General features: G+C 36.0%; 1 protein-coding gene across 7 annotated transcripts in view; it reads right to left on the bottom strand.

Annotated features, from left to right (window-relative positions):
• The window catches only part of SPICE1 (spindle and centriole associated protein 1), an 86,150-nt gene that overhangs the window by 49,992 nt on the left and 20,601 nt on the right, over positions 1-15,557 (bottom strand). For 6 of the 7 annotated variants that reach the window (XM_036851603.1, XM_036851609.1, XM_036851604.1 and 3 more), the window contains exons 2-6: positions 12,989-13,087; positions 10,259-10,306; positions 6,085-6,228; positions 1,860-1,962; positions 934-1,040 (exon numbers count right to left, since the gene is read on the bottom strand). In XM_036851603.1, the coding sequence (XP_036707498.1) occupies positions 934-1,040; positions 1,860-1,962; positions 6,085-6,228; positions 10,259-10,306; positions 12,989-13,087 (501 nt within the window). The remainder of the gene's footprint in view (positions 1-933; positions 1,041-1,859; positions 1,963-6,084; positions 6,229-10,258; positions 10,307-12,988; positions 13,088-15,557) is intronic. The other variant, XM_036851608.1, reaches the window with a different exon arrangement.

Raw genomic sequence — 15,557 nt, 5'->3', positions numbered from 1 at the left:
ACCCAACGAAGAGTAGCCCCCACTCGCTGCAACTAGAGAAAGCCCGTGCAGCAACGAAGACCCAACGCAGCCAAAAATAAATAAATAATATAAATAAACTTATAAAAAAAAAAGAAGGGACAAAGATTTAATGAAGAACTAACACCTGGTATTATGCTCAACACTTTACATAACCTATCTGAGCTGATCCTCACAACAACCATAGCAGGTATATTCTATTCCCATTTAACAAAAAACTCTCTGAGCCAACTCAGATACCTTGAGAAATCAACTCAACATCAAACAGCTAGTAAGTAACAGAATATGAACATAGATTCACCTGACTCCAAAGTGGGACGTGGAAAGACTCTCTTGCTGTTTCCATATTTGTAGATGGTGACACAGTCTTTTTTTTTCAATTTAATTTTATTTATTTTTTATACAGCAGGTTCTTATTAGTTATCTATTTTATACATATTAGTGTATACATGTCAATCCCAATCTCCCAATTCATCCCACCACCACCACCCCCCCACCCAACTTCCCCCCTTGGTGTCCATACGTTTGTTCTCTACATCTCTGGGTGACACAGTCTTAGGGAGCCAGACAGCCTAGATTTGAATGCCATCTCTCATGTTAACTAGCTATGTGATCTTGGACAAGTTACTTAATTTTTCTGAGCCTCAGTTTTTCCATCTGCTAAATGGGGATAATAATAGTAACTACCTCCTAGGTAAGCACTCAATAAATGTTAGCTATTATTATCCAGTCCTATCTTGTTTAATACAAGCATTACTCACAGAAAGTGCACTATGCTTGAGTAAGAACAATTCTAGCAATCACAACTTGGTATTTAGATAGTAAAGCTTTTGAAATGTTTACCACTATGCCTATCTACATCAACTTAAACTGAATTTCAGCATGAGCATTATGGCTGTGAGTAAAGCACGTTACCTGAGGCTCAATAACAGATTCACTAAGGATGGCCTGGGTGACAGGGTCTTGATTTACCACAATGGGACCTTGAGAGGAATCAGGAGCCATTGTTACATTTGGAAACCCTGCAGAAGAAAAATAAGTCATGATGATTTTGTTTCATTTAATTAAATTGACTTCACACATACTATACACTGCCATAGGTCTGAATTATCGTATGAAAATCTTAAATAATAATAATAGCACTCGCACTTAAATAGTGCTTACTATACGCCAGGCATTGTTCTAAATGCTTTTACATATATTAAATTATTTCACCCTCACAAAATCCTATGAGGTTATTAGTATCATTATTTCACATATGGGTAAACTGAAACTCAGAGACGTGAAGCAACAGGCACAGAGTCACACTAGTGAGCGGCCAAGCCAGGATTCAAACCTTAAACTAAAAACTAATGATCTGTTTTTAGGGATTAAGATAAACAACAGATTATATACACATTAAAGTGAATAATGTTGTGCATCTCACAAGAGGCAAAGTTCCTTTCAGAGAGACACTGAAGTTGGTTTAGGTTTCGAATTAAGCTTCACTCAAATTACATACAAAGCAGATACTTTAATTATATGGTAATTTAATATTAATAAGCTGAAAATGAAATCATACCTTAAATTATGAAATCTTATACATTTCACAAAATATTTTAGTAAATAATAACAATTTACCTTTCTTTAACTGAGTAATTTGTAATAGTTAATATTCTTAGTGAAAAGCAAATAAATTATAATAAATCTATGTCTAACAACTCTTATATGCTATCCACCCTAGAACACATGTGATAGAAATAATATGATGCCTGAGAAAAGATTTTAAATTCTTTCAAATAGCCAGGTGTGGGCTATGATGAATAAGATAAAGAAACTTTTGTTCGATGTGACTACTTTACCTGTGCGCCTACGAGGAAAATCAACAAACAGATCTTTTGCTGTAGCCATCAAATGATCAGATTTTTCCAATACATCTTGCATCTGGTATTGATCAGAAAGAATCTAGACACATGTTAGTGATAAATATTATTATTCAGAAAAAATATATACACTTAATAAATCACAAAGGAAAAGTCCATACAAAGGCAGGAGCTTAAAAATAATCTCAAATCCTTCAGCGGCAATATCATTAAGTACCAGTAGATGGAGCTATTATAATAATTATTGGATTTCAAATGCTTGGCTTTGATCCAAAGAAATACATTACTAAATTATGACCCAGTCCACACACAAATGTAGACAAACACCAAAATAAAAGCTTTGCTTACACTTACTCTTTGAGAACCACTCTGATATTTTCTTTTTAGTGTCTATTCTATTTTTTCAAATGATGGTCGCAACCCACTAACTTGATTTTACAATCCATTAACAAGTTGTGATCCACAGTTTGAAAAACACTGATTAAACATGAATCTTTGAGCCATAAACTCAGATGTGTGACTCTGGTGTTTCAACCACTAAAGTGATTTCATAATCCACTAATGGGTCATGACCCACAACTTAAAAAACACGACGTGAGATACGACTTTGGGGGCATTAAACAAAAAAGTGATGCTTCTGCATTTATAAACAAGCTCGATTTTTATCCTGGAGAAATGAGAACTCAAAAAATACCAATACAGCGGTGTCTCTGATTATACACTTTCAACTTAGGAACTTTCCCAGCTACAAGCAAGGATGCGCAGGCTAGAGTAAAAGCAAGTCAACACCCACCACCACCAGATCGCATTCTTAGGTTGAAAGGAGTCTCAAAATTGGAAATTTTCCAGTTTCCAACACTGACTCAAATCAAAACATCTGGTAACAAATGCTCTTACCAGAATTTCTCTAGACCATGGAAACAAGCATACAATGTGACCTCAGTTACTGTTTTAGGACATGAAGAAAAATAACAAGAGTCACATTCTGACTTTTTCCCCCTTCTTCCCCTGCTAAAGCCAAGCAGGTTGGCTGGCTCTGTTAGTGAGACTAAAGTCCTGAATCTGTTCTCTCCACAAAGAGTAAGTTTTGGAATGGCACGGGACAAAGAGCACATTTGGAGTCAGAAGGCTGGCATCCTAGGCCCTGTCAAGAGATACAAAAGTGTATACTAAATCTGCATACAACTCTAGAGATATTTGACAATGTTGTTACAACTTAAATTTTCATCCCTGGTTAGCCATCTTGTAGCACATGTGATTAGAGTTTAGGAAAGAAAGTAAATGGAGCATTATAATCTACCACTTATACAAGAAAAATTATACAAAATATATTCCCTAGCAGCAGTTTTGTTTACTATTTTTAAAAAAGGTATTGACTTCCTATCAAAATGAAGAGATATAAATTGAAAGAAGCAGATTGTGGAGGAATAATTTTATCATATCAAGACCTGACACTAATTATAATGAGGTCTCCAGAAAACCCACCGCCCTGCAGCCCTCCCCCTGCTAGTCCCTGCCCAGGCTCCTTGGGGCAGATGGCTTGAGTGGCCAGAGGTCAGAGCATTGGCTTTCTCCTGCTCTTTCTGGATTTCTTTATCACTCCTCTATGATAAAACTCATCCTCATGATAGGTAAATCAATCTCTGCAGGCCCATCTGTATATATTACTTCTGCAGATGGGTTTGCAGAGCACAAAACCAAACTTATGAAGAGTACAACAGAATACATCTTGGATTTTCAAAAGATCAGTCAAGGTCCCTTCAAAAACATTATTAGAAACTTCTCATGCTAGCCGTTTTGCTCTCTGGTAATAAAAACCAGACAGAATCGGGAAAGCACAAAGAGACTAGGTTAGTTACTATACTTTTAAAATTTACAGAATCTTTATCAAAGCCACCCTCTCTCTGATTTGGATTTGGACCCTTATTTGCTTGATTCCCATGGCATGAGTGGATCATACAGCAAATGATATCTAAGATTATGCTGGTCAAAGAGCTTTTCTCTTAATTTACGTTAATCGAGGAGCCCAGCTTCTGGGGGACGGGTCCTGGTAGCTCTAACACATAATGATAAAACCTAGGTGGATATGCCCAAGGAGGACTCCTCCTTTGGTCCCCTCACATACCTTATCACAGACATTACAAATATAGCAACACTGAAATAATAGATGTACGAATCCTTTGACTCAGCAATTCCACTTTTAAGAATTTATCCTACAAATATATTTATACATGTACTCAAAAACATATTCAAGGATATTCATTACATTATTTATAGTGACAAGGCAGAAAATAATCTGTGGGTGGCAGACAGTGCTACTTATCCACCAATATCCTTTCTTTCTGTTTTCTCTTTAACAGCAGAACTCCCAAGTTAGCCAAGTACATAGTTAATTTCCCAACCACCCTTGCAGGTGACAGTGGTCACTTGATGAAATTCTGGACAATGGGATAGAAGCCAGAGCTTCTGGGGGATATGTAAAGGGAGAGACATGCATTCTCTTCCCCACTTCATGCTGCCTGGGAAACATCTGAAGGAAGCTGGAACAGCCACTCCAAACTCACATATGGAAGCCCTGTAATAAAGGGCCAGAGATCCCCCTACCCACTACCATGTATCTCTGAGCTGTTCCATAAAAGAGAAATAGATTTCTATTTTGTTTAAACCAGTATATTCTGGGGTCTTTTTTTTTTTCCAGATGCTTATACCATACTCTGATACACATCCCGAATGTCCACTAATAAAACACTAGATAAATAAATTGTGGTATATCCATATACTACCTGGCCATTAAAAAAGAAAAGGTAGATTTCTAAATACTGACATAGCAAAACCTCCAAAATATGTTGTTAAATGGAAATGCCTAAATCCCACTAATAGCAGAGTTTCTCAACCTTAGCAAAATATTAAAAATTACATAACAACTGTCTTGAAAATACCTAAGTGGGGCCGCATCCCAGATAAACTGAATTAGAATACCTGAGTATAAATATGCCTGAGTCCAGATACTGGTTTTTTTTTTAAAGGGAATTTTTTAAATGGAAATTAGAATCAGTCAGAGTTGAGAAACACTATGCTAGAGCATGAGGAAGCCGCATTACAGAAAGAAGGCAGAGAAATTTCACTCACCCTCTCTTACCACTCTTCTTCAACCCCTAATTCTACCACATCTACAAGGTATAAGGGATTCAGGACATGAGCAGGGGCCACTAGGGAGGGGGAACAAAAGCCCAGAGTCACCTCAAGGGGGCTGCCTTTTTCCCTGGCCAGATTTGTGTTCTTAGGCCTTTCATGGAGAATTACCATGTAACATTTAAATGTAGGTGACTTGCCTAAGATCACCAAAAGATACGTACCTCTAAAGAACCATTCGCTCTCAATCCACTGTTGCTTTTACAAGCTTATGTAAACATTTATTTGGGAGATATAATTTTTCCTCATGATATATAAAGTCATGACTTTCATATTTCACTAAGAAGCCTAACAAATTCCTCAAAAGACAGAATGTGACTTAAAGCTGCAGCAGAATGTCACCCAGACAGCCAAGTGCCATAAGCTCCAACACTGAACAAGAAGAATAAGGGCATTTCTTTTACAATGATTTCAGCCCAAATAAAAGAAGGGTTTTACTGTAGCTTCTTCTTATTTTCTATATTATTTATTACTACCCACTCTGATTACTGATTCAAACACCCTACATCTGACAAAAGATTAAGCCAAAGACAAGTGCCTTACTAATTTGTTGGACAAACACATATTTTTTTTTTTTTTTTGCAAAGTAATCTAACAGCATGGCTGTTGAACGGAGAAAAATAATTATAGCAGCTTTATATATATATATAGGGCATTAATTATGTGCCAAGGACTGTCCTAATCACTTTAGTAATATTTTATCACTGAAATCTCCTAACAATACAATCAGGAAAACACCGTTACTCCAGTTTAAAGATAAGAAAATTCAGGCTGAGAAGTTAATAATTTAAGGTCACCTGGCTAGTAAGCTGAAGAGCGGGAATTCAAATCACAAAACTAGACTGTAATCGTCACTCTGCTCCTGTTTCCAAAGTCTACCTGTAGATCATTGCGTAAGGGCACAATAATGATTAGAGTCTCTCCAATGTGAATCAAATACATGGGAAAAGACAGACACCTATTTACCTCTTCTTTTCTTTCTAACTCTACAGATAATGCAGTTTAGCATTACCTCCTTCATGAGAGACAATCTCCTTTTCTCAAGATTAGAAAGTTCCGGTTTCTGCTTCTTCCATTTTCTCTTCAAAGCTTTTTCTTGGAGCTCCCAGTGTACTAATGCTCTATTCTTCGATTTGTGTATTTCATGACGACGGATCTATATGGAAGAAAAAATATATAAAAGAATGTTTCAGGAACAAAGAACTTGCCTATTCAGATGGTAGGACAACCTAACCTAGTTCAACTTTTTTTATTTTTTCTAGTCCAATATATGTATATTATATATATATATAATATATATTCACAAAATTTTCTCCATCTCCTAAATTTTCAAAAATGATTTTTTGAAAAACAAGTATCTAAAACTAGTAGACCTAGGGAGTTCCCTGGTGGCCTAGTGGGTAGGATTCTGGGCTTTCACTGCTGTGGCCTGGGTTTAATCCCTGGTCAGGTACTGAGATCCCACAGGCCACATGGCACGGTCAAAAAATAAATAAATAAAACAAACTAGTAGACCTAGCTAAAACACAAAATGAAAGAATATTAATTTCTACTTCTTTTGTACAAGACTATCCAATAAAGCAGTGTTTTGAAAACTGCATCTTGGGACTCACTTAATGGGTGGTAAAATAAATTAGTGGGTCAAAACCAACATTTTTAAAAAATAAAATAGAATATAGAATAGAAAATATTAAGAACACATTGCACATAATAAAAGTTAAGAATTCTTTTGTTAAATTTTTCAGTTATGTATGTGTGTACATGTACAATTATAAACACACACACACACACACACACACACACAGACTGAGTATGACATAAAAACCACAAAATCCACTGAGTCATCTCTGGCAAAGGCACACCCATTCCATGATATTCACATCACCACCAAGAGCTCACAATGCAGTGTGTTTATAGCCCTGCAATGGCTGCATGTGGAAGTGGGTCCATGGAGATGCAGGACTCCAAGGAAGTGGAATTCCAGAAGCAGAAGCAGAGATACGAGCCACAGCTTAAGAGTTAGAAGGGAGGAGTTCACTAAGGTGGCTAAGGAACAAAAGCAGATACTGGCTTTACAAGCACTCTAGTATTCAGAACTATGAATATGAACAAAACCTGTATGTCATCTGATAAAATGTACTACTGAATTTGCACCATGTAAATATGAAATCAGTCCATTAAGAGACTAACAACCAAATATTATGTAAGGATTCTGATTCACAAAGAACAAATGAAGATGACATTTTTGAGACAATCAGGGAAATCTGAATATGGATTGGGATTAGGTAATACCAAAATATTAGTGTTACTTTTGTCAGGCATGATAATGGCATTGTGGTTATATAAGAAAATATCTATTTTTTTTAATGCAAACTGAATATGTAGGCACAAAATGACATGTCCTCTGGGCTTTGCTTTAAAATGCTCCAGTGAAGAAGCAACGGGTAAGATAAATGAAACAAGTATGGCAAAATTTTCATAACTATTATATCTAGGTGAACAGTATATGGGAGTTCTTTATACTTTTGTCACTATTTTCACGTGAGTTTGAAATTCTTCATAATAAAAAAATTTTAAGTCAGTTGGGCATCATTATTATCCTCAACAAACATTTAATGAGTACCTACTATGATTAAGATTCCTAGGCCCACAAAGACGTATAAGATACTGCCTCTATCCCTCAAAAACATTAATAATCTGCCCAGAGAGATTGGACATATGCATATAAAGATAAATGACATGCATTAGATAGCATATACTCAATGCCTTATGTAGGTAGTAAGTACAACATCAGTTCAGAGAAGAAAGCAACTGTTGGGCAGCTTCAAAGAGTAGGACTTCAAACTTACTACAATAATCAAGAGAGTATGGTACTAGCATAACGATAGACATATAGATCAGTGGAATAGAAATGAGAGTCCAAAATAAACCCTTATCTTTACAGACAATTGATTTTCAACAAGGGTGCTAAGACAATTCAATGTGAAAAGAACAGTCTTTTTAATAAATGGTGCTTAGACAATTGGATATGCATTTGCAAAAGAATGAAGGTGGACTCCTACCTCACACCATACACAAAAATTAATTCAACATGGATGAAAGGCCTAAACATAAGAGCTAAAACTTTAAAACTCTTAGACAAAAACATAGAAGTAAATATTTGTGAACCTTGGTTAGACAATGGTTTCTTAGATATGACACTAAAGCTACAAGTGACAAAAGAAAAAAATTAGATAAACTGGACTTCATGAAAATTTAAAACTTTTATGATTCAAAGGATACTATCAAGAAAGCTAAAACACAACTAACAGAATGGAAGAAAATATTTTCAAATCATATATCTGATAAGAAACATATCCAGAATATATAAAGAACTCCTACTACTCAACACTAAAAACACAAATAATCCAATTTTATTTTTATTTTATTTTATTTTTTGTGTCCCTCTCTTTATCAAGCCCAGTTCATAGTTGTCACATATTTCCTCTGGAAATTTTTAAATAACTAAGAGACTTGAAGAGACATTTCTCCAAAGAAGATACTACAAATGGCCAATAAATATATGAAAGGATATCAACGTCATTAATCATTAGGGAAATGCAAATCAAAACTACAATGAGATTCCACTTTATACCCCCTAGGAGAACTAAAACCACAAAGATGACAATGACAAATGCTGGCAAGGGATGTGGAAAAATTGGAACCCTCATATATGCTGGTGAGAATGTAAATGGTGCAGCCACTTTAGAAAACAGTTTGGCAGTTCCTCAGAAAGTTAAATATAGAGATATCATATGACTCAGCAATTCTACTTCCAGGTGTACACCCAAGAGACTAAGAGCATATGTTCACACAAAAACTTGTACACGAATATTCATAGCAGCATTATCTATAACAGTCAAAAAGTAGAAACAACCCAAATATCCAACAACTGATAAATGGATAAATAAAACATGGTATATCCATAAACAAAATAGTATTTGGAAATAATAAGGAATGAAGTACTGATACATGCTACAACATGGATGAACCTTGAAAACATTATGCTAAAAGAAAGAAGCCAGATATAAAAGAATACATATTGGGGCTTCCCTGGTGGCACAGTGGTTGGGGGTCTACCTGCCAATGCAGGGGACACGGGTTCGTGCCCTGGTCTGGGAAGATCCCACATGCCGCGGAGCAACTAAGCCTATGGGCCACAACTACTGAGCCTGCACGTCTGGAGCCTGTGCTCCGCAACGGGAGAGGCTGCGACAGTGAGAGGCCCGCGCACCGCGATGAAGAGTGACCCCCGCTCGCCGCAACTGAAGAAAGCCCTCGCACAGCAACGAAGACCCAACACAGCCAAAAATAAATAAATAAATAATTTTTTTAAAAAAAAGAATACATATTATATTGCATTTATATGAAATGTCCAGAATAGGCATATCCATACAGACGTAAAACAGATTAGCTGTTGCCAGGGATTGGAGGGGTGGGGCATAGAGAGTGACTGTTAATGGGTAAAGGGTTACTTTTGGGGGAGTGACGAAAATGTTATAAAATTAGAAAGTGATGATGGTTGCATAACTCTGTGAATATACGAAAAAGCAATGAACTGTACACTTTAAAAGGGTAGATTTTATGTTATGTGATTTATATCTTAATAAAGCTGTTTAAAAAAACAAACAAACCTATAATAAAAGCTTTTTTTTTAAAAGTAAAACTTGAACTAGGATAAGGAAGCAAAGTAAGATTTGTACAGGAGGAGAAGAAGGTAGGGAAACTGTTCCAAGTAAAGAGAATAGCATGAATTGGGGCTCAAATGTGGAAATGTACATGGCATGTTCAAGGAATAAATTATAATGTATGTTTGTATAGGGAAGTAATGGTAATTAATGCCAGTGATATCTACAGATAGGAAAAGACGATAAATGTGTACAGGAAAATACTGGACTAGAGAGCTCTGAACTATAAACCAAACCTATCTAATGAAATTCTAACACATGCTAACTGATATGCCTAAGTAAAATAAGGAAGCCCAGGACATATGCTTTTTGATTTTATATAGACATAAGCAAGATTAAAAATAACTGAACAACTTCTAAGAAGTGCCTCTGGTTTCTATTCTGTAGGTTAGAAGTATCAAGTATCAAATATCAAATAAGACGATGAACAAACGACTTAACTTTCGATAGTAAACTTACCAGATCTTCAGGAGTTGCCCGATGAACGGTTAGATCAGTTACAGTGTTCTGCAAAAAAAAGATGGACTTTCTTTAAAAAGCAAAAGGTTTCTTACAAAATATTAGTATATGCTGAATTTTAATGGCTGAAAACGGATTCAAAATCCTGAGACCAAAAAGTCTTTCCTTGAGAATTAAATTCTCAATTTAAATATTAACATGGATTACTTTTAGGTGTCTTGTAGAAAATAACTGACTATTTTTAAGTGTCTCACAGAAATTAAGCACTAAATTCACCAAGCAAGCATACATTATATTAAAATAATGAAAACAACCGGGTAGTACATAATTCAAAACGAGTTAGTTTAACTAAAGTTATAGTTTTCAAACTATATTTCATGGAACAAGGCAACTCTAAAGATTCCTAAAATATAAAGTGTGATCACTACAGAGAGGTTCAATTTGTGCCCATGCCAACACCTTAAGCATAGAACCTATCATAACGAGAGACAAATTTTGAGGGTATTGTATAATTTCATAAAATGTGAAAACAGTCACTCAAGTAAAAAGGCACTAAACCAAATGGCAGGGCTTCCACATTGCACAACTCCAGGTGGTTCCGTTGATATCACAGGCCATGTAAATAGTGCCCCTTGGAATTGTGCAGTGCACAACTTGCACAGCTCTGAGTAGCAGCCCTGCAATTTGGTCCTTTCCAAAATGACTTCAGCCATTGTGTTATACAGATTTGATAAGGCTGGAAAAAAAGCAATGTAGAGTTTTAATTCTAAGAGAAATACAGAGAACTGAGCCTAGTGAAATAGCTTCTGATGTATTCAAAGACTTAACCTTTGGGCCACAGTTTGTATTTAGCTCAAGTCTTTTATATACTAAAACTGTTATTCCTTCCATATTGATTTAGAAAAGTACAAGATACAACGGTAAGATCATGAGAATTGGTTTTTTTTGTTTTTTGGGGGGTTTTTCTGGCCATGCCACATGGCTTATGGGATCTTAGTTCCTCGACCAGGGATTGAACCTGGGTCCTCAGCAGTGAAAGTGCCAAGTCCTAACCACTGGACCACGAGGGAATTCCCGAGAATTGTTTTTAATAATCATAATAAAAATTCAGGCATATAAGTAATATGCTTGGAATTAGTTTTCATGCGAGAAAATATAATTTCATTTATACTACTATTGCTTAAAACTACAGTTGACTCTTGAACAACATGGGTTTGAACACAGATCCAATTATGTGTCAATATTTTTCAACACATACTACAGTGTGACACGATCCACAGTTGGTTGAACCCATGGATGCAAAACCACAGATACAGAGAGCCAACTGTAAAGTTATATGTGGATTTTCGACTGTGCAGAGGGTCGGTGCCCCTAACCCCCATGTTGTTCAAGGGTCAACTGTATTTTCTTCTGAAATTGCCTTTAAATCTAATTTACAAGCCATTTCAGAAAATGCCTCAATATTTTCATCAAAACAGTATTATTCAGTTGATCTCTCCTTCCTCATTTACCATTCACACCAAATGACCTATAACTCCTTTCAAGTTCTATCTACCTTCAAAAAACAAAGTTTTTTCCACCACTGGAGATAATATCAAGTAAATGAGGAAGGCTCTGAATGCAATTTCAAATAATGGTTTTCAATTATGTTTTGAGCAACAGCAGCATATCAAAATAAATATGGAACTTCCCAAAGTAACCACTCTGAAGGGGACAACTTATGTTATCATGTGCATTTTTTCACCTTTTAATCAGTATCATTACCTTAGAGTCATATCCTTATACTATTTTATAGCCAATCACATGGCAACAAAGCAATCTAAACATAGAGAAATCCCCCTGCCCCACTTTCTAAGGCTGTCAGTTTGCCCAGTATACCTGGCTAAGGTGGTTGGCCACAACCCAGAAGATTCTAAGTCCAAAAGAATCCCTAAGATCCAAACCAGTCCCTGACCAGTTAATCTTCACAACAGAAAGTAAAAGTAATCAAAGTCTCATGGTCCAAACCAAAGTACCCAGCTCCAAAAGATAAAAATCCCCTTGATAATACCAACTGGTACTCAGGGTAGGAGCCAGGGATCATGTCTCAGATACCTGAGACCTGTCTTACATCTTACGAGAACCTTTGTACTGAAATTGACAAATCTCTGGAGATGAGCAAAAAACAATTCGAGAGGTAAGAGAGCAAGGATCACCCACTTTTTCAGTCAAAAATGCCACTCACATGATTATGATATCACAGGTTGCTATGGGCAAATCTAAAATATGTACCAAAAAATTTCAGATTTCAGGTTAACTAGAGTTGCCTTAAAGCAGTGAGTTTTCAAAGTAGAGGTAGGGGGACTTTTTAAAAACACACTCCCCACTCACTTAAGATTTCAGTTCTTAAAAAGAGGTAGAGCTATAGCCTCAGCATGCATATTGTTTAAAAACTCCCCAAAGGCATCTGCTCTTCCCTCCAAGACCTAGGATATTGGATTGGCCAAAAAGTTCATTCGGTTAAAGAATACGTTGTTCAATAAAGTTCTTGGTGAAAATGAAAAATGTCTTTTATTTTTACTTAAAACGAAACAAACGTTTTGGCCAACCCAATAACATGCCCAGAAACCAATTCCACCATATCGCATGCTAAGCCCCATTCAGAGCACCATCCTGAGTGACTAAGGTCATGTCATCACATTTATTCCTTCCATGTAATGTTATACTGTGTATTATCCCACCTAGACTTACATCCCATTCTTGCTTTACTGACGTTTTCTTCTTCTTTACTTTCAGTGCTTTCCTTCCTCCTCCATGGGGACCGTAACGGTTCACTCTGACAAATGACATCTAGGAGTAATAATCATATCAAATTTTAAAAATACATGAAAAACTAATAATTAATCATCACCAGAGAGGGAAAAAGATATCTAAGAAAATAAATTTTAAAACATCAGAAGAGAACTTTAAGAATAATGAAAGGAACAGGCTACCAAAAGACTTGGTTCTTTCACTTCACAATGATTAGAAAGTTGATACTGATAACTATGATAAAAGAGGTTTCAAATCAACAAATTAAATATATGTGATTAATAAAGAACCCTAGGAATGAAGCAAGTATGACCTAAAGCAGAGATCTATCTGACAGCAGTCATAAGCATTGTCACCTGTTACACAAATTCGCAATGAATAGAGGAAATGTCAATCACATGTGAACAATATGAATGTAAGAGAAGGACAGCAAGAGATAGTTGGGGTTCTTTTTTAAGCATCTAACACTCAAAATCACTACCAGACACATACATACTTACCTTAAAATAAAGGTGGTTAAATTTTAGAGAATGAATGAGTTACGATACGATCTCTAGTATATTTTTCACATAATACTAAATGGGGGTGATTATTGATACTAAACTAGAATACGAAAATGGCCAACAGTTGCTTGGCACTTTTAAAATGCAATGTTAAGGACATTAGACTAAACATCATACAAAATTAGAAAAAGACTCACAGTGCCTGAACACTAGGATTTGAGGATACATATATGATTTTTAAAAAGCAACACGTATACATGACTCCAATTCCAGAACTTCTTTAACATCTAAATAATTACGGAACTTTCCAGCTGACCCCCTTACTCCAAATTATCCTAAAACAAAGACTCTAGTATTTTCCTTAAGTACATCTATTAAAAAAAATCATTTAGTCTACTGTGAATAAAGATGACTAAATGCAAGTATTTCTCAGGAATTGGCCCTCTGTCCTATAACTCTTAGCAACCACATTCACTCTTTAAGCATGGTATCTAATTTCAGAACGTACAATCCAGCAAAGGAGATAAGTCACATACAAGTTAGAGAATAACATTTAAGTGTTATCATAGTGATGGTGATGATGGCGATGATGATGACAGTGGTGGTGGTTATAATGATGTAATTAGCTACTAAGTACTTTCTTCAAGCCAGGTACTATTCTAAACTCTTCCCATATATTATCTCCTTTAATCCTCACACTAATCCCATGAAGTATTTACTATTTGTTACTCATTTTACAGATGAGAAAACTAAGGGACAAAGAGTTAACTGACTGGGAAGGTCACACAGTAAATTGCAGAGCCATATATGCCATTTTAAAAGATATGGAATGGAATAGAACCAAGAGTCCAAAACAAAACTTTAAACTTATGGTCAGTTTACATTCAACAAAGGTGCCAAGAAACAATTCAATGGGGAAAGAACAGTCTTTTAAAGTAATGGTGCTGGGACAACTGGATATCCATATGAAAAGGAATGAAGTAAGACCCCCTACCTCACAACATGTAAAAAAATTAACTTAAAATGAATCACAGACTTAAATGTAAGAGCTAAAAGTACAAAACTCCTAGAAGATAACATAAGCATAAATTTTCATGAACCTTGGGTTAAGCAATGGTTTCTCAGAAATGACACTAAAAACACAAGCAACCAAAGAAAAAATAAATTGGACTCCATCAAAATTAAAAACTTTTGTGCTTCAAAGGACACCATCAAGAAAGTGAAAAGACAACCAAAAGAATGAGAGAAAACATTTGCAAATCATATATATAATAAGTTACTTGTATCCAGAATATATAAAGAACTCTTACAACTCAACAACAAAAAATCCAATTTTAAAATGGCTACGGGGGCTTCCCTGGTGGCACAGTGGTTAAGAATCCACCTGCCAATGCAGGGGACACAGGTTTGAGCCCTGGTCCGGTAAGATCCCACATGCCGTAGAGCAACTAGGCCTGTGCGCCAAAACTACTGAGCCTGCACTCTAGAGTCCGTGAGCCACAACTACTGAAGCCCGCGTGCCTAGAGCCCATGCTCTGCAACAAGACAAGCCACTGCAATGAGAAGCCCACGCACCGCAACGAAGAGTAGCCCCTACTCGCCGCAACTAGAGAAAACCCACGTGCAGCAACGAAGACCCAACGCAGCCAAAAATAAATTTTAAATTTTTTTAAAAAAAGAAAGAAAAAATAAATAAATAAAATAGCTAAGGGATTTGAATACACATTTCCCCAAAGAAGATACTACAAATGGCCAATAAACATGTGAAGAGATGTTCAAGATCACCAGTCATTAAATGCAAATCAAAACCGTAATGAGATATTACCTTACACCCACCAGGATGGTTATAATCAAAAAGAAGTAAATAACAAGCTTTGGCGAGAATGTGGAGAAATTGGAATCCCCATATATCACTAGTGGGAATGCAAAATGGCATAGCCACTTTGGAAAACAGTTTGGCAGTTCCTAAAAAAGTTAAACACAGAGTTACTACTACATGACTCAGC

Source organism: Balaenoptera musculus, chromosome 4 (assembly GCF_009873245.2).
Source record: "Balaenoptera musculus isolate JJ_BM4_2016_0621 chromosome 4, mBalMus1.pri.v3, whole genome shotgun sequence".
Taxonomy (NCBI): Eukaryota; Metazoa; Chordata; class Mammalia; order Artiodactyla; family Balaenopteridae; genus Balaenoptera; species Balaenoptera musculus.
The sequence above is the reverse complement of the archived record's forward strand: the minus strand, read 5'-3'. Positions and strand labels throughout refer to the sequence as shown.